Raw genomic sequence first — 20,474 nt, forward strand, 5'->3', positions numbered from 1 at the left:
GCATGTGGGGGGAGACCTTTGTAAATTGGTTGTTAAAATTGTAATATATACTCTGCGTTGTTGTGTCCATGGTAACAAAAGAACTTAACCTCCCATCACACACACACACACACTCTCTCTCTCTCTCTCTCTCTCTTATTCACATACACACACACACACACACTCGCTCACACACACACACACACACACATATACATCCACGCCTTTTTTTTTTTTTTTTTTTTTTTTTTACCAATACTGTGCCATCACCGTCTTGTCTAACATCACCATCATTATCATGATTGTCGTTGTCATCGTCCCCCTCTTTCTCTTTTCTTATTCTCTCTCTCAATTTTCTCTAAGTCTTAAGATTTGTGTTGGTAAAAGACAAGAAACCTCCCCCGATGACAAAGGAAATGTTTTTGATAAAAAATAAAGGAGACTTCCCATGCTATCTCACAGATGAGAGAAAATGTGGGAGGGGAATGACCACACTTTATCACAATCCCACAATTTCTCTCACTCACTATGAGAGAAATAGGGAGTGCAAGAGAAATCATAGGATTGCGAGAAATCTTGGGTTGATGGGGAAGATGGACTTGCTATTTGGATAAGTGTATACATACATATATAACTGTATGCATATATATATATATATATATATATATATATATATATATTCATTTATTTATTTATCGAATTCATATGATAATAATAAGAAGAATCTTACCATATTTTCTGTCCTATAATTTTCCTTTCATTATGTTTTTACAGGTACACATTGTGCAACAGCACAAAAGGTCTGGAAGTTCGTATCTTAGACTACGGGGGCATCATCACAGAAATCAATGTCCCTGATCGCAATGGCAAAGTGGAAGACGTTGAGCTTGGCTTCGATGATATGGCTGGTAACTGCTCTTGCACACTTATCATTCATCGCTTTGTCAGTTTGATTCACTCAATAACTTGTTATTAAGTGTGGTACACCACTGGTAGATAGAGCGAGGGGGGAAATTGTTTATGGTTGTGTTTTTGTATGCAGGTTTGGTTTTTTTGGGGGGAGGGGGTGTATGGGGGGGAATTGTTTGCTTTCACATGAAGAGGATAAAGATGATGTGTAACAATTGATAAAGAACTTCTTGTTCAAAATGATTATTATTACTATTATTATTGAATATTGTGAGCATTTACGCCTTATCTTGAAAATAAGTCCTAGGCATTTACAAATAGAACACATGTAAATATCAAAAGGAAAAAATTGAACACAAGATACCAAACATTGAAAACTATTCATCCCACCCCCCATCCCTCAGCCCCCCCTACCCTCCTCCCCCCCCCCCTCTCCCCCACACAGACAGTACACACAAGCACGCACGCACACACACAAGTCATAGCACACAATCGTAAATGGTACACAATCAAAAACGCCATCAGCAAATCCTGAAACTATCAAAACTCACTCATCATCTTTTTCACATTTACAGATAGATTTTATCACTATTTTTCAACTGTTGATGTAATATTTTAGAGCATTGTTGACCTTTTTAGCTGCTTCTCTTGTTCGAACAGTGAAACAGTTTCTGAGTTGATGCAGTGTGCAAGTTTCTAGGTTTCTCAACATTTCAGTGGGAAGAATTAAGTAGAGGGGAAATAATTTTTAAAAAAACAAAATGGCCTTTGTGATGTTTGTTTTCTTCATCCATCACAGTATCAGTTGCATTCTTATAATTATGTCTATTTTACATTTGCTGATATGTGCGTACATATGATATTTGAGTTTGGGTTTGTTTATTCCCATTAACTCTTTTGAGTCATAGAGAAACAAGGAAACATGACAATAACAGGATGACGGCCACAGAGGAAGAGCGAGGATAATTTTAAAAGAAGAAACAGAAGGGGGGATGATACAAATGGGGGAAAATAAAATGATATAAAAGGCCAAATGTAATCATCAGTCTGGTACAATGCAATAGAAATGGACAAATGCACATATCACAACTTAGATTTACAATATGGCTCTGTATCTGACTAGTTGAGCCTGAACTGGGAACTGGGGGGTTAGTTGGAGCATAGCATTAATAATGACATGGTGTAACAAAATAAAATACACAATAATTTGCATGTTATTTTAGCACCCATTTGCCAGTAATACTGGATTTGCAAGGGAATTCAGGATAGGGGAGATAATCATAATGCTAGTTCATATTTTCTTTTCAGTCTGCTACTGTTACATCCATTGTTGTAAATCGCCTCTCTTCCCTTTGATTGGGATGATGTGCTGGTACTTATTTATTATTATCTTTAATCTGCTGTTGTAATATCCATTATAATCAGTTGCTTCTCTTCTCTGTGATTGGGATATGTTGGTGTTTATTTATTTTTATGTTAAATCTGCCATTATTACATCCATTGTAATCGTTTGCTTCTCTTCCCATTCATCAGGATATGCTGGTACTTGTTGATTATTATTTTTAATCTGCTATTTTAATATCCATTATGATGATTTGCATCTCTTCACTGTGATAGGATACGAATCACGGAGCCCATACTTTGGTGCTCTCATGGGGCGAGTGGCAGGCCGCATCGCTGGGGGCCAGTTCACCCTGAATGATAAAACATACAAACTGTTCATCAACAATGGGCCCAACTCACACCACGGAGGGAAGTGCGGCTTTGATAAGGTAAGATCAGTAAGATAAGATAAATACAGTTTTTTTTCCCATCAACCATCCCCGCCTGGAACTCCCTGCCCCTGCAACAGCAGCAGAGGCTCCCTCCTTGGTAGCTTTCAAGAGGGAGCTGAACAAGATCACAGTTTAGTCCCCTTTTTTTTTTTTTTTTTTTTTTTGATCCTCCGGAGGGACACTGCGAGTGACGGTGGGAGGGAATATGTATACATGTTCTTTCTCACTGTCACCCCCTCCGGTAGGAAGATAGGTCTACTTAGGTTCTGATTAGGTTTATATAATAGTTTGGGGTTTTTTTGTTTTGTGGGGGGGGGGGGGGGGGGGGGGTTGTTGTTTTTTTTGACGCCTCTACGCACACAGGTCATTAATAGTCAGTAATGATGGCTGACCTTCCAATTTGAAGAATTGAAGAAGATCTGCAGAGACTGTGCATTCTGTATATACATCCATGTCAGGTTCTTTTGATTCCTCTATAGTCTGCCATCAAAGAAGGTGTTTCATTCTTAGTAAACAGAAGGGAGGTAAGTCGAAGAAGGTAAGTAACTGGATGCAGGTACCTTTGATTTTGTCTGACATGGGAATGAACTGAATATAATGTTAATCTGTCTTTCAATAGACACAGGAATCATCTGAATATAATGTTTATCTGTCTTTTGAACATGTGTTTAGTAACACACAAACTACTGTAATAGCCCTGTGAACAGAAACTGACACAGGAATCAGCTGAATATCATGTTTATCTGTCTTTTGAACTGACACAGGGATCAGGTCCTGAATATAACATTTGTCTGCCTTTTGAACTGGCGTACGAATCAGCTCCTGAACCAACGTTTATCTGTCTTTTGAACATATGTTGAGTAATACATAAACCACTATTTTAATTACACATACTTAACCGTGACCCAACTAGTGCAGACTCTGGCAGGGGTCTGACATTCCTGTCCTGTGCAAACTACTGTCCGCCTATGCGTAGAAAATGAGAGTACTACGGCCGATAACCTCCCGGAAGTAGATAACGTCCCATTTGTCCCCCTGACTAGCGCCCTCTTTTTTCCGGCAGCCATCTCGACACCTGTTCCTGTGCACTTCATACGGCTAAGTTTTTCGCATTTTCTATCTGTCTATCGATTCTTTGGCGTTTCTGTTTTGTGTCCAATTATGTCTTCAAACAGGTCGCACAGTTATGTAGCTCGATTGGGAGATCGGGCTAAAATTAAGGCACGATCGCAATCCACTATAACAGCCCTGTGAACAGAAACTGACACAGGAGTGAACTCTGAATATAACATATATCCATCTTGTGAACTTTCATAGGAATGAACTCCTGAATACTTCTTCTTCTTCTTCCTCATCGTTTGTGGGCTGCAACTCCCATGTTCACTCGTATGTTCATGAGTGGCCTTTTACGTGTATATCCATTTTTGACCCGCCATGTAGGCAGCCATACTCCATTTTCAGGGGTATAAATGCTGGGTATGTTCTTGTTTCCAGAACCCACCGGACGCTGACATGCATTACAGGATCTTTAATGTGTGTATTTGATCTTCTGCTTGCATATAGACACAAAGGGGGGTTCAGGCACAAGCAGGTCTGCACATATGTTGACGTGGGAAATAGGAATAATCTCCACCCTTTACCCCCCCAGGTGCCATTACCGAGATTCGAACCCAGAACCATCAGATTGAGAGTCCAGCGCTTTAACCACTGGGCTGTTGCATCCGTCAAACACAGGAATGAACTCCCGAACACAACGTTTATCTGTCTTTTGAACCAGAAAATGTGGAGCGGCGTGGTGGACGGGGACAAACTGATCCTGACGTACGTCAGCCCCGACGGGGAGGAGAACTACCCGGGAGAGCTGACGGTGAAGGTGACGGTGCAGGTGACGGAGGACAACGAGCTGAGGCTGGACTACCAGGCCACTACCACCCAGGCCACGCCCCTCAACGTGACCAGCCATCCCTTCATCAACCTGGCAGGGCATGTACGTGGGTGTGCTCACCTTTTCTTTACTATAACAAATGTACCGTAAAGTTCGGTCTATTGAGCGCACTGGTATATAAGCCACACCCGCTAAATTTTGGAAAAAAATTGAACTTTATACATACATAAGCCGCTTTGACTTATAAGCCGCACTTATTTCCGGTACCAGAACACATACTGATACTACAGAAAAGCTGTCAATACTGTAGGTTATGAAATAAACACAAGCGGGAACAACACAAAGAAAAGCAAGCGAAAATACTGCTAGTGCCACAAAAAAATCATAAATAAACACAATGAAAATAAGATCCATAATTTAGGGATAGTCACATTTATTCAACGTCATCCTGCTCACTGAATCCACTGAAATCTTCGTCTTCAGTGTCTGGGTTCAAGAGAACCAGCACAGCTTCCTGACTTCAGCCTCGCTTTCACTTCATGAACATGAAGGTGGAGGTCGCTGCTGGTTCGTCGCTTCCACTGTCGTCTGCTAGGTCGATCGCTTTCAATTTGAAGGCTGCATCATAGGCATAACGTCGCGTTTTCGGCATGATGAGGGTGTACACTTGAGCAGAGTAGAACTGAATGCTGATCTGAAGGCTTCTCCCTCTCTCTCTCTCTCTCCCTCCCTCTCCCTCCCTCCTGCCTCTCTCAGTCATGCTATCTCATGTTTCCCCTTCTCACTGTCTCTCTGTCTCTCCTGCCCCCCCCCCCCCCCTCTCCCTCCCTCCCTCCTGCCTCTCTCAGTCATGCTATCTCATTTTCCCCTTCTCACTGTCTCAGTCTCTCTATTCTCCCTCTCCCTCTCTCTGTCTCTCTATCTCTGTCTCTCCTGCTTCTCAGTCATGCTATCTCATTTTTCCTCTTCTCACTGTCTCAGTCTCTCTCTTCTCCCTCTCCCTCCCTAACATCCTGTTGTTTCTTTCTCAGTCTTGTTTTGCTTTGTCTTCAGAATATGTTGAGTGCGTGTCTTTGTGTGCATGCTTGCTTGTATTGTGTGTGTGTGCTGCTGTGCATGCAAGCTATATATATATATGCATGTGTGTGTGTAGAACTGCAACACCACAGGTTTTGTCATGTAAGGAAAAGGAAGGTTTTTTTCCACGTGATCGTCATCTGTTGCAGAATGCTGGCACTCTGGATGATCACGTTGTGATGATCAAGTCGGACACGTTCACTCCTTTGGATGAACACAATGTTCCAACAGGTGTGTGCGGATGATTGAGTGTCTGAATTTCAATTGTGCACTTCCCCATTCCCCCCGCTTTCTGGTTTTCTCTCTCTCTCTCTCTCTCTCCCCCTCTCTCTCTCTCCGTCTCTCTCCCTCCCTCCCTCTCTCTCTCTCTCCCTCCCTCCCTCCCTCTCTCTCTCCCTCCCTATCTCTCTATCTCTCTCTGTCTCTATCTCTCTCTTTCTCTCTGTGTGTCTATCTCTCTCTCTCTCTCTCTCTCTGTCTATCTCTGTCTCTCCCTCCCTCCCTCTCTCTCTCTATCTCCCCTGTCTCTCTCTCTCTCCCTCTCTATCTCTATCTCCCTCTCTCTCTCCCTCTCTCTCTCTCCCCTTCTCTATCTCCCTCTCTCTCTATCTCTCTCTCTCTGTGCCTTCCTCTCTCTATCTGTCTGCCTCTCTCTCCCTCCCTCTCTCTCTCTCCCTCTCTCTCTCTGCCTTCCTCTCTCTCTCTCTATCTTTCTCTTTCTCCCTCTCTCTCTCTCTCTCTCTCTCTCTCTGCCTTCCTCTCTCTCTCTCTCTCTCCCTCCCGCCCTCCCTCTCTCTCTCTGCCTTCCCCTTTCCTCCGCCACCCTCCTTCCATCCATCATCTTTCCCCCATTCGTCTTTCCACTCCATGTCCATTCCTTTCTCCCTGTCTGTCCTTTGGTGCGGATGTTATTATTTTGACTCAGCACAGTGATTATATTCAGTGAACAGCATATCCACTGGCTACGCTAGTTCCAGAGAGCCACACACACAGTTCATGCAGAATCATGATATTGCACTCACTCACTGATTGCTCAGAGTCAGGGTGTGTGCGAAGACCACCAGGCAAAAACATGCACGGTTCATGCAGACTCATGATATTGCACTCACTCACTGATTGCTCAGAGTCAGGGTGTGTGGGAAGACCACAAGGCAAAAACATGCACGGTTCATGCAGAATCATGATATTGTACTCACTGATTGCTCAGAGTCAGGGTGTGTGCGAAGACCACAAGGCAAAAACATGCACGGTTCATGCAGACTCATGATATTGCACTCACTCACTGATTGCTCAGAGCCAGGGTGTGTGCGAAGACCACAAGGCAAAAACATGCACGGTTCATGCAGACTCATGATATTGCACTCACTCACTGATTGCTCAGAGCCAGGGTGTGTGCGAAGACCACAAGGCAAAAACATGCACGGTTCATGCAGACTCATGTTATTGCACTCACTCACTGATTGCTGAAGAAGGCATGGACAGAGAGACTGAAAACAAACGAAAGCAATGACGATCAAGTGTGTCTGTTGGGTAAGTCTGTGTAATCTCCCCCGATTACATTCATGTGGGTGTCCATGATCAGCTTTTGATGGTGTCGTTTTCTCAGGAATCGCTGTGTGTATCAACACCAAACTGGGTATGGTTGTAGCACAGGTATGTGATGTGCCTGTGTGCATTTATTTATAAGCATGAGCCTGCAGTATCGGCTCTTTTCTTTCTTCCCACATGCCATTCGTGAGTGGAATGAACTCCCAGCAAACACTGTTGAGGCAGACTCCCCCAGCAGCTTCAAAAGCAGAGTCACCTCTCACCTCAAGGTCGCCACTCTTGACAGTCTCGCTGCTGCCAAACTCCAAGAGTAGGCAAAACCACAGGATGAATTACAGCAATTGTCAGGTATGAATGTGAGAGTGAATGTTTAGGTGAGTAGTGGGTAGGGGGAGTGCTGGAGGGAGGGCGCTTCCGTGGGGGGTGCCAGGGGCCTTCAATAGGATGCCTGCCTGTCACTTCTCACCCCCTCTGATCCAGTCAGAGGGCAGGAGGGAGAGTGCGAATGTGATTGGAGTAAAAAAAAATTTTTTTTTTTTTTTTTTTTTTTGTCTGGTCTGCGGAACCCCCCCCCAAAATGTGGCAAAATAATCAATGTGTTGATTGTGGCTACACAACAGAAGAAGAGGCATGTGTGGATCTGTTTATACCCTTCCCATGCACATGTTTCAGGAGAAATCCGCAGCGTGGAGGGCACAGAATTCGACCTGCGGACGCCTGTGAAGCTAGGGGAGCGACTGCACAAGGTGACAGGTGGCAAGGGATTTGACCACAACCTGTGTCTGTCTCCCAGCGATGATGGACAGGCCACGCTGGCTGCCAGGTCAGGGCATTGTTTTGATCCTTCTCACCCCTGAAAGCAGGAGTATGGCTGCCTACATCAGCGGGGTAAAATAATAACGCCATGTAGGCAACCATACTTTGTGAGGTGTGCATGATGGGTATGTTCTTGTTTCCATAATAGGATTTTTAAAATGTGTATTGGATCTTCTGCTTATGTATACACATGAAGGGGGTTCAGGCACAAGCAGATGAGTTGATGTTGAATGAGTGTGTTTGCTGCGTGTGTCAGTGTGTGTATGTATGTGTATGCCTGTGTGCGTGTGGTGTGAGACCTGAATCGTGCTGTTAATCCTTCTGTTTCCATTGTTGTGTGATCTCAAAATGTTTCGCTGGTCTCAGGGATCGCGCTAGACTTTTTCAAAACGCGTGCAGCTTACGCAAAGTCGGCAAAAAACCGCGTAAGTTAGAGTCAGAATTGCGTCAGACCTATGACACTAAATCAAAGGTTTACTCACCTATTTTCGCCGCTCACGTCGGCACTGAAATTCACCGCAAGCCCTGACAATCATATTGAGTCGATTCCGTGACTGAGATACAGTGGAGAACAAAAAAACGCTAGGGCCTAGGCTAGCCGAGTAACGTTCAGCAGTCAAACAAGGCTTAACTTTCCCGCTACAGGGTCACGCCCTGTAATGACACCACTCTGTTCCAAAACTCATCAGCTAAGCAGTGTTGTGTGCGTGCGTACTCTGTTAATTGGCTGTAGCTGTTAAGAGTCACGTGGGCATCTCGCAGTGCTCCACATGCACAGACACTTTGTCTTGTACCGTCTGATTCAGTATCGCAAACCTAGCTGCCAAGTCAGTCCTAAAGTTGCATTGATACGGCTTGGAGTAAAAGTTGTTTTGCGTAAGTGTTACGCGTGAGCGCTGTGAAAATGCGTCAGCGAAAATCAAAATGCGTCAAATACGCGAAAAACATGCGTTAACGCGATCCCTGTGGTCTTTAGTACCAAAGAGCCAGTCATTTCTTTGCCCAGTAGCTTTTCACTTGAAGACTCCTGGGTTTAGCTCTTTCACCACCACCACCAGGTTTCTGTGTGAAAAACACTCCCCAGGGCCAAGTGGAGCGATGGCCTAGAGGTAACGCGTCCGCCGAGGAAGCGAGAGAGAATCTGAGCGCGCTGGTTCGAATCACGGCTCAGCCGCCGATATTTTCTCCCCCTCCACTAGACCTCCAGTGGTGGTCTGGACGCTAGTCATTCGGATGAGACGATGAACCGAGGTCCCGTGTGCAGCATGCGCTTAGCGCACGTAAAAGCACCCACGGCAACAAAAGGAATGTTCCTGGCAAAATTCTGTAGAAAAATCCACTTCGATAGGAAAAATAAATAAAACTGCACGCAGGAAAAAATACAAAAAAAAATATGGGTGGCGCTGTAGTATAGCGACGCGCTCTCCCTGGGGAGAGCAGCCCGAATTTCACACAGAGAAATCTGTTGTGATAAAAAGAAATACAAAATACAAATATTTTAGATGTGATACTCTCAGCCACAGGCTTCAGTTCATGTCAGAGCAACACAATGGACTTGTTCACTTCAAACTGGGTCAGGGGGCAAAGGTTAGTCATTGTTCTATTGGCGGGAAACTGGCTGCAACTGTCTAGCTTTGTTACAATGTGAGAAATGGTCCTGTCAACATGATCCCTCGATGTTGACTAAAGTCGCATATGGCGGTGCACTGTCTAGTCAAATAAAGTCACCTATGACGGTGAAAGGATTAAGCTGGTGGGGGTGGGGTGGGGGTGGGTGGGAGGGGGGAGAGGTGCGGGGGCGTACTCTTGAGATGAAGCAGACTGCTGGCTGGAATTTCAGAGACTTCTTCTTCTTCTGCGTTCACTCGTATGCACACGAGTGGCCTTTTTCGTGTATGACCGTTTTTACCCCGCCATGTAGGCAGCCATACTCCGTTTTCGGGGGTGTGCATGCTGGGTGTGTACTTGTTTCCATAACCCACCGAACGCTGACATGAATTACAGGATCTTTAACGTGCGTATTTGATCTTCTGCTTGCATATACACACGAAGGGGGTTCAGGCACTAGCAGGTCTGCACATATGTTGACCTGGGAGATCGGAAAAATCTCCACCCTTTACCCACCAGGCGCCGTCACCGTGATTCAAACCCGGGACCCTCAGATTGACAGTCCAACGCTTTAACCACTCAGCTATTGCGCCCGTCGAATTTCAGAGACAAGGTACATGATGAGATCAGTTGTTTTCTGAAAGCTTGGATTTGTTCCTGTTGCAGAGTGGATCACCCTCCATCAGGACGCTACATGGAATGCTACACCACAGAGCCGGGCATGCAGTTCTACACCTGCTTCTACCTGCAAGTGTCTGACGGCAAGGGTGGCGCCAAGTACAAGCCTTTCGATGCTCTCTGTTTGGAGGCACAGCACTACCCCAACAGTCCTAACCTGGTAAGTTAGTCAGCATTGGTGGCTCTGGAAACATGTGAACAGCGGCGTACTTACAGGTGCATTCGTAGCTCTGGAAACATGGGAACAACAGGGTACTTACAGGTGAATTGGTAGCTCTGAAAACATGTGAACAACAAGGTACTTACAGGTGAATTGGTAGCTCTGGAAACATGTGAACAACAAGGTACTTACAGGTGAATTGGTAGCTCTGGAAATATGTGAACAACAAGGTACTTACAGGTGAATTGGTAGCTCTGGAAATATGTGAACAGCAGGGTACTTACAGGTGAATTGGTAGCTCTGGAAATATGTGAACAGCAGGGTACTTACATGTGGATTGGTAGCTGTGGAAACATGTGAACAACAAGGTACTTACAGGTGCATTGTTAGCTCTGAAAACATGTCAACAGCAGGGTACTTACACGTGCATTGGTAGCTGTGGAAACATGTCAACAGCAACAAGGTACTCACACGTGCATGGGAAGCTCTGGAAACATATCATCAGCAGGGTACTTACCGGTTATAAACACTGTTTCCAAATTTGTGTTGAATGTCACATCTTTATTTTAGTCATTTGAAGGTTCTGGAAACATGTCAACAGCAGGGTACTTACCGGTTATAAACACTGTTTCCAAATTTGTGTTGAATGTCACATCTTTATTTTAGTCATTTGAAGGTTCTGGAAACATATCATCAGCAGGGTACTTACCGGTTATAAACACTGTTTCCAAATTTGTGTTGAATGTCACATCTTTATTTTAGTCATTTGAAGGTTCTGGAAACATGTCAACAGCAGGGTACTTACTGGTTGTAAACATTGTTTCCAAGTTTGTGTAAAATGGCACATCTTTATTTTAGTCATGTGAACAGCAGGGTACTTACTGGTTGTAAACATCGCTTCCAAGTTCATGTTATTTTAAGTCATTGGAAGTCTTTCAAAAATTACCTTGTTATGTAAGTTTTTATTCAATTTGGGCTTTGTTTATAGGGGGGAATAAAACAACAAAAATAAAATACAACAGTGAAATGCTCCACCTGAATTAAGATTATAAAGTAAATGAACATAATAAAAAAAAAAACCCAACTGATCCTGAAATTTTTGGGGGAGGATCAAATTTCAATTTCTGTGCATGTGATGGATGAGGACTCGCGCAAGGGGCATAAGTGGTACACAAAATACTGTCCCTTTTTATGTAGAACTAGAAGCCAGACTACTTGCCTGGGACTTTGGGCACACTTCGTGGCTATTCAAGTGCAAAAAAAAAAAAAAAAAAGAGAAGAAAAAAAAAGCCTGGGTAGTGTGTATTCTTTTTTTTCTTTCTTTTTTTTCTTCTGTGCTTCAATTCCCACGTTCACTTGTATGTACAAGCGAGCTTTTATGTGCATGACCATAATTGCCCTGCCATGTAGGCAGCCATACTCTGTTTTCAGGAGGGGGGATATTTGGGGGGGGGGGGGGGGGGTGTTAGTGAAGCATGATTTCAGAGCTTGAGTTTGGCTACACCAGAACAATTGACTCAACACAGCTTCAGACTTTGTCAGAAAAGTGTATATTATATGCATTTGAAATAATTCTTAGGGCCAAGAAATCATTGCTGTGGTAAGAAACTTGCCAATGAGTCATAAAGTTGATTCACTGTTTCTGTTGCAGCCAAATTTCCCCAACGTCATTCTGAAGCCTGGAGAGACCTACCGACAGACCACCATCTACAAGTTTGGAATCGCCTGAGACTCCGTATTTAATTTACACTCCCTTTTGCTGGACGTCTGATTTTATGTCTGTTTTCTTTTGCTCTCCATCCAACCCCTTCCTTTTTGTTTCCAGCGTGTGCGCTGCTGCTTGTCATATACTCACACAACTACAGTTTTAGAATGATTAAGTCTGTAAGTTTTGTTTGCTTGTTTTCTTTTCTTTACTTTTCTTTTTAACATCTATCTTTCACTGAAAGGTTTTTGTGAAATAGTTCTGTTCATCTGATGCTGAAAAAAAAAATGAAAAAAAACTTTTGATCTGTAAGAGTAGATATAAATAAACAGAAATATTTCCAGTCAGTGATGCAAATCAAGACATGACACATTGAAAAAGGATCAGTATTAGAGAAGAAAATAAGTTAAGGCAGGAATGAATGGGCAGAGACCTGTTGCATGTATTTGTGACTGGTTTGTCTGATGATGGCATCATATACATTTTCAAACAGTTCTGTTGTGGCTGATCCAAGACTGTGAACAACACTCATACAGTCTTAACTAGCTTGTTCAGATGTCCAGATTGTTTATTTTCACCATCAACAGTTCCTTACAGATTGTTAAATGTTCACTGATATTGACAACTATCTTCAAACAATTTTCACATGAAAAGAAATATCAGTTTGATGGTCAGCTTTCAAACTGAGGCATCATCAATGAAGCAGGGAGGAGGAATTTTGTTTAATGTCCCGTCACACACATCGGTGATTGAAGACGTTTGGTTAACGTATTTATGAATACATTTGAGTATTATCGGTTAGAAGGGGTGGGAGATGTGAATGAATGGAGGGTTGGGGGAAACTGGGCAAATGAGGGTGAAAGGTGGGTGAAATTTGAAAAAAAAAAAAAAATCAAAAAAATCTAGATACAATTACAGGAAATTACTTAAAGGAATTTGAAAAAAAAAAAATCAAAAAAATCTAGATACAATTACAGGGAATTACTTAAAGGACTTCATAAAATAGAAGTTGTTAAACTGACAAACAAAACAACTGATAATGAATGCAAAAAGTCAGAAACATCAACGTTCTCAGTCACTTGTGAAGACACACTTTCGTGTACATAAGAATATCAGAGACTGCAACAGCAAGACAACTACGCTTGCCATCCAGTAGCTTTGGTGACAGCCCAGCGAAACCCGATTTGCCGAACTGCTGGGTCATATCGCACAGGGGGTGAAAATGATGATGATACTTGAAAGATAACGCATATCTGTGGCAATGTCGGTAAAGCCTTGGCTGGTTTGGGAAGTGAGTGTCGCTGGCTTGTGGCCCCAGCCCGTTCGACAACTGACAACTGAACAGCCTTCCATTCATTCCGGTCTTCCTCGCCGGACTGACTACGCTGGGTAGCATATTGAAACACACACACACACACACACACACACACACACACACACACACACAGAGAAACATCAATGTTCTCAGTCACTTGTGAAGACACACTTTCATGTACATAAGGCTTCATCAATGAAGCAGCCTTCATTGTGGAGTAACTAACTAATGTGGATACTTTGGACATTTTCATGCACTTTATGGGTGTTTTTTTGTGTTGTTTTAGGGTTGTTTTTTTTGGGGGGGTTGTTCAGGTCATCAGAATCACAGTTTTGCAAGTTTAGATATGAATTTTGATACTAATGTTTATCAACATATGAACACAGAAGATATGTTATTTTCTGCCTGTCTGGGTACAGTGTTTTTATGTCAGTAAAAAGAGAAACAAATGATGCAAAGTACTGTTAGATGATTATGATATATTGTTTTGAATGAATGTTTTGAATAAGGTTTTCATGAAGTGTTGATCATTTGGATTGATGTTTGGCAATAAATTGCTTTCGTATTGTGATTCAATATGTTGATGATAAGAGTTTTAATTGTTAGGAACGAATGTCTGATCAAAAGTATTAACTGTCATGATTTTATGGTTTCCTAGGAAGCATTATTGTTGATAGAAATTAAAACTGATATCCAGTTATAAGCCGTTTCATTGTTAGGATTTAATGCCTTGATATCAAGTGTCTAAATTTTTTATATCAGGAAAGAAGTGTTTCATTGTCATGACTTGACATTTTTATACTCCGTGGCACTCGTTTTTGTGCTTGAATAGTCATCATTTGTACTTAACACAAGTTTGATATTTTCTTTGTTTTGTTTTGTCTTTATTTCTGTGATTCAGTGTTTAACTGCATATTTGTATATATGTATGTATGGCTTTAATTGTCAACACTAGAGTTCCCTTTCTTGAGGGTTCAAGCATCAATCTCTGTTGTTATTATTGTTCGTGTTTTTGATTGCAGTGGCTTTTTGTTTTTTACTGTGGCATAGTTGCTGACAACATCGTATTGTTTTCAGTTGGGTTGTTTTTTTTTACTGTTTTTATGAAGAAAAGCTTGTGATTTATATATATTTAGTTTGTGATCTTTATTTTTTACCATTATAGATATTTTGTTATATTGTTGATAATAATGATAATGTATATTTGTTGTTTGGTTGTTTCTGCAAACATTTGTGAAAACTGTATGACTTTATATATTGTCGGGAATATTTTAATTTGTATGCTACATCAGTTCAGTTTTACGGAGCATGAAGAGAGGGAAGATTCAGAAATAACTAGCTACTGCCTTTGTGTGCAGTGAAACAGCGTTCCTCATTCTTTTTTTCTTTTTCTTTTTTTTTCTTTTTTTTTTTTTTTTTTTTTTTTTTTTTTTTTTTTTTTTTTTTTTTTTTTTTTTTTTTTTTTGAGGAATCTATAAAAATAAAAAATTTAAAGATTGAAAATTAGCAACTTGAAACACACAGAAAAGAGAAAAAAAAAAAAAATGTTGGTCTAGAAACACAAAAGACAAAAAACAAAAAAAAAAACCCACAAAAAATGGATGTGAGGGGTGGTCAGTGAAGTGGGGGATGAGGTAGATACTAAGTGATTCACAGAATATTTCAGGACTACAATTATGAGATCACCATGTGTTGCCACAACTTCTGAGAGGGCTGGATGTGAAAAAGCATGTTTTTGTTTGTCGTCTTTGTTGATAAAGATTTTTTGTCTTGTCTAGTCTTGTCTTGTCTCGTTTGCTTTCAAGCTACAAGACTCCAGAATTGTGATGCACCATGGCAAGGAAGCATATGTTACCGATTATAAATGTTTGCGGTGTGCGCGGGGTTTTAACACGTAATCATCACCTTACGTGAGTGGAGATTCTATCAGGTTAGGGTGTGTTTCTTTTTAGCTGATCAGACTTCGACATGAATGTTCCAGCCCTTTCACAGAACCAGCTGTTTGTCCATGACATTCGTTCAGCTTGATATGTCTGCTGATGTGTTATTATACAACGTATCGGATCTTGCAAATACAGATACATAACTAAAATAACAGTACAGCGTTTGATGGTATCAATTTGTCCCCAGTATGCAAATAGTTTTTGACATTGTCAGTTTGCTGTTAGTGTTAGTGTGCACCAGTGCTTCCTGGTGTTTGATGGGTGTGTTTTGTATACTTTTCATCACAAACAACAGTATGGCTTTCTTAAATCGTCGCTTTGTTAGGCACAGGAAAGAAGTGCAGCTTGTGAAATATCAGGTCCTATCAGAAGTGGAGGAGGCGGTGGGTTGGCGTTGTTGAGAGGGCCAGAAATAGAGGGCCCAGAGTGTCCACGAATCAATAGCGATCGTGCCTTAATTTTAGCCCGATCTCCCAATTGAACCATATAATTATGTGACCTGGTTGAAGACAAAATTTGACAAAAAACAAGAACACCAGAGAATCGACAGACAGAAAATACGGGAAAAAAAACTTAACTGTATGGAGAGCACAGTAACAGGAGTCATAATGGCTGCCGGAAAAAGAGGGCGCTAGCCAGCGGGACAAAGGGGAGGTTACCTACTTCGGGAGGTTATCGGCCGTAGTTGCTTTCGTTTTCTCCGCATAGGCGGATAGTAGTTTGCACAGGACAGGAATGTCCTAGTTGGGTCACGGTAAGTATGTTATTTAAACGTAATTTTAGATAGAAAATTTCCTTTTAATCGTCGCTATGTTAGGCACAGGAAAGAACTGCAGCTTGTGAAATATCAGGTCCTATCCGAATTTAATTTGATATTCAGCCTAACACATGTGTGCCTGAAAACAGAGATGGCAGCTTTTTTCGGAATCAAAGAGGAGAAGATGATTACAGGATATATGAGGTTTTGATTGTGCTGATGGTGAGAGTGAATTGGCTAAGTTGATAGAAAATAAAAAGATCAAGATAAAATAAACAAATGATGGTGGTATGGTTTACTTTTGTTTTTGGTCTCTTTCAGTTCTTGTCTGAGTGATGTTAAAGGAGAGACTGACTGTGTTCCAACTGTTTTGAGAGAGCATTGTTAACAGAAAAGAATCTTTTCTTTTTGGAGTTCTTTTCTGCCTGACATTTGTTTTATGCTTTTAGTGGCTGTTGTATATTGAAGTTTTTTGGGTTTTTTTTTTCTTTTTTCATATATAAAATATGAAAAAACAGGGTTATTTGTATTACATATTATATTCACATGAATTTGTATCCAAAAAATGCAATATTCAAGATGTTTGTATTTTTTATAAGAAAATATAAAAACAACCCAATCCAGTAGTAACTTGTAGATTTTATTTTTTTCAATCTGTGTTGTCATGTCTCAATTGTCACTCAAACTCCAAATCCCTCAGGTTTGCATGCATGACGTTTCATTCTTACGTATCCATCTCCTTCCAGGACTGACCAATGGTCTGGACTATAAGCAACAAGAACAAGACTGACCGATGATGATCTGTATGATTTGAGTCTAGTTCGACAGATCATTTGATACAAGGTCATGAGTTTGTACTTCTACCTCATGAATGTAAACTGGTCGTATGAAAACACATTTTTAAGGATATGTCCAGTCTAATAACACATCTTTCGTATGTTTCATTATAATTTTGGTAATGTACAAGAACAATATGATTTGTGTGTGTGTGTGTGTGTGTGAACATTTTTAAGTACAAACTTATTGTTCAAAGACGTGAAACCAAGATAAAATGTCATAGCTGTATTTGTTAGTTTGGGGAAAGGGGGGGGGGGGGTTGTTTATTGTTTTGTTGTTGCTGTTTGAGTATCGTTTTTTGTATGTTTGTGGGGGGGGTTATCATTAGATCTATATTGATTGAAATTGAGATGCAGAAGTGGCTTTGTAAATAGAAGTTATTTTTAAGTCTGTGTTATGCTGGTGGTGTTGAAAAATTATAATGCTGTTGTGCCTGTAGCTGGAAATGTACGACAAGTTCAACAGTCTTTCAGTAATCTTTCTTACATTAATTGTTGTTGCTGTGGTACTTTTTTTTTAGGAATTTAGTTAATTTTTTTAACCATAAAAGATGGCATGTTCCCACTTCAAAGTGGTGATTGTTAACTATCCAAATTTACTTCTTCCTGTTTATTACTTTGCTCGATTAAAATTAAATGTAGAGGAAATGACTATGAATGTGTGTGTGTGTGTCTGCCTGCCTGCCTGCTGCATGCATGTATGTGCAGTTTTGTGTTGTGTGTGTATGTTTTCATGTTTTCCTTGCTGGCTAATATTTGATACAATTTGGGCAGACACTTTGTGTTGGAGTTTATATGGAATTAAAGTTGTGGATCTCTCTCTCTCTCTCTCTCTCTCTCTCTCTCTCTATGTCTATCTCTTTCTCTTTGTGGAGCTGTGACTCTACTTTCATTTGGGTTTAACCCTTTCACCGCCAGTCAATTTAGAGTACAAAATTCCCTTGTGGTATAAACACAGAAAAGACAGTGGCTAAGAGTAGCTGGGGATTCCCCTTTCGATGTATAGAAACTATGGCCTATCCTTAAGAGCATTAACATTAAGAGCAGTAAGTTCATGGATGACAGACCAATGAATCATCACCTTTCAGTGACATGGGTTCTCTACCACGCCTGTGCATAAATGCAAGCTTGGCGATGAAAGGGTTAATCATTAAGAGCAGTAGGTTCATGGATAACAGACCAATGAATGGACACCTTTCAGTGACATGGGTCCTCTACCACGCCTGTGCATAAATGCGAGCTTGGCGGTGAAAGGGTTAAGATGACACCTACCTACCACCTCCGGTGACTTGGGTGACGGAGATCTTCTTCTTCTTCATTTGTTCGTGGGCTGCAACTCCCACGTTCACTCGTATGCACAGGATTGGGCTTTTACGTGTATGACCACTTCCCCCCCCCCACCCCCGCCATGTAGGCAGCCATACTCCGTTTTCGGGAGTGGGTGATGAAGATAACCATGCTGGGAGAGAAGAGGGACACCACCAGAATGACCCAAGTTGAGAAGGGCAGCAAACGTACTCATCTTTTAAGGGAGCCACGTTTTGATGTTCTTTTCAAGGCAGATGATGTGCAGCTCACAGGGATTGGAACATAACAGTGAACGGGATGTGCTCCATGTTTGTTTCGGGTATTTGTTTTTTTCATGGAGAAGGGGCGATACCTTTCAATCCCACATCGCTCTTCAGTCTTAAAACACTGGGCCGGTCACTTGCTAGCCGTCCTCACTCAACTGTCAATTGTGGGTGTATCAATAGCTCGATCCTATTAGATAGGGAAAAAAAAACTAATCAAACTGCACGCAGGAAAAAATACAAAAAAAATGGGTGGCGCTGTAGCGTAGCGACACGCTCTCCCTGGGGAAAGCAGCCCGAATTTCACACAGAGAAATCTGTTGTGATTAAAAAAAACAACGGCTGTCCTCCATTCATGAGGGACCACCCATGAGTCCAACGATGACTCTCTCTCTCTCTCTCTCTCTCTCTCTCTGTTTTCTTTTTAACTCACTCAGTACGGCCAGTCCTCTCTTCTCTTCTACACAGACCCCTCGGATGTCCAGTGGGTGTCTGAATGACCCAACCTTTAGCTTCCGTCGTCAGAACTGTGGTATTCTTTGTCAACATTCACCTCGTTCCGCTTGCAATATTTTGATGATGGTAATTGGGATGAAACGCTGTTAACGTCGTCTCTTTCGCCGTTCGTATGAAGAGAGTTAATCTTTTTCTTTTCTTGCTTATAGCCCGGCCCAGCAAGACCACACAGGGACGTATCAGGGCTGAAACTTCGAGTTGTAAACTGAAAGCCGGTGCCGTAGAACATTAAGAAAAAAAAAGAAAAGAAACAAAAACACACAAATATGGAAAAGAAAATCGGGCACAAGTACAGTTACATTCATGCACATAAACCTTAACTCACTCAGTACGGCCAGTCCCCTCTTCTCCTCTACACAGACCCCTCGGGTGTCTGAATGACCCAACCTTCAGCTTCCGTCGTCAGAATTGTGGTATTCTTTGTCAACATTCACGTCTTCAGTATAAGAGCCTTCCGCTTGCAATATTTTGATGATGGTAATTGGGATGAAACGCTGTTAACGTCGTCTCTTTCGCCGTTCGTATGGAAAGAGTTAAACATGCCTTTTGGTGTTGACCATTCCGTACGTCTTTCACCAGAAGAACAAAACAAAAATTACCAAAACATAAACGTAATCAGTATAATGCACAGAATTATACGTGTATCTTAACATGCAAACAAAATTAAGAACTGCCAACGGGCACGTCACCACTGATCAAACAGCGTCACCTCACACGTCCAAAGCGCAAAAACGAATGCAGAATAGTAAGGGTGTCCACTTATCAAGTCCAGAAAAAGACCTCCCCCAAAAAAGACAAAAATCAAAACTTTCTAGAAAATGTTATATATATATATATATATATATTATATATATATATATCACCCCTCTCTTTATACACACACACACACACACACACACATATATATATATATATATATATATATATAAAGAGAGGGGTGACTGGGCCAGAAAGGTGGAAAAAAAATTTTAAACCGGGGGGGGGGGGGTCGGGGGGGGGGGTTCACAGAATAAAAACAATGTAATTAATGAGAGCGAGAGAAAAGATGAAATTTCAAGCACATTTCCAGAAGGTAGGGGATACTGTTTACACTGTGAAGGGTGCAATAGCCGAGTAGTTAAAGCGTTGGACTTTCAATCTGGGGGTCCGGGGTTCGAATCTCGGTAACGATGCCTGGTGGGTAAAGGGTGGAGAATTTTCCTGATCTCCGAGGTCAACACATGTGCAGACCTGCTAGCGCCTGAAGCCCCTTTGAGTGTATACGCAAGCAGAAGATCAAATACGCACGTTAAAGATCCTGTAATCCATGTCAGCATTCGGTGGTTCATGGAAACAAGAACATACCCAGCATGCACGCCTCCGAAAACGGAGTAAGGCTGCCTACATGGTGGTGTAA

At 41.8% G+C, this 20,474-nt stretch overlaps 1 protein-coding gene across 1 annotated transcript in view; it reads left to right on the forward strand.

Annotated features, from left to right (window-relative positions):
• LOC143280787 (galactose mutarotase-like) overlaps positions 1–17,229 on the forward strand; it is an 18,863-nt gene extending 1,634 nt beyond the window's left edge. The window contains exons 2-8 of the mRNA XM_076585467.1: positions 754–887; positions 2,506–2,660; positions 4,441–4,650; positions 5,775–5,856; positions 7,846–7,996; positions 10,264–10,435; positions 12,087–17,229. Coding sequence (XP_076441582.1) covers positions 754–887; positions 2,506–2,660; positions 4,441–4,650; positions 5,775–5,856; positions 7,846–7,996; positions 10,264–10,435; positions 12,087–12,164 — 982 coding nt within the window. The 3' untranslated portion in view covers positions 12,165–17,229. The remainder of the gene's footprint in view (positions 1–753; positions 888–2,505; positions 2,661–4,440; positions 4,651–5,774; positions 5,857–7,845; positions 7,997–10,263; positions 10,436–12,086) is intronic.
• The last annotated feature ends 3,245 nt before the right edge of the window (positions 17,230–20,474 follow it).

The sequence above is a fragment of the Babylonia areolata genome, chromosome 4, assembly GCF_041734735.1.
Source record: "Babylonia areolata isolate BAREFJ2019XMU chromosome 4, ASM4173473v1, whole genome shotgun sequence".
NCBI classification, from domain to species: Eukaryota; Metazoa; Mollusca; class Gastropoda; order Neogastropoda; family Buccinidae; genus Babylonia; species Babylonia areolata.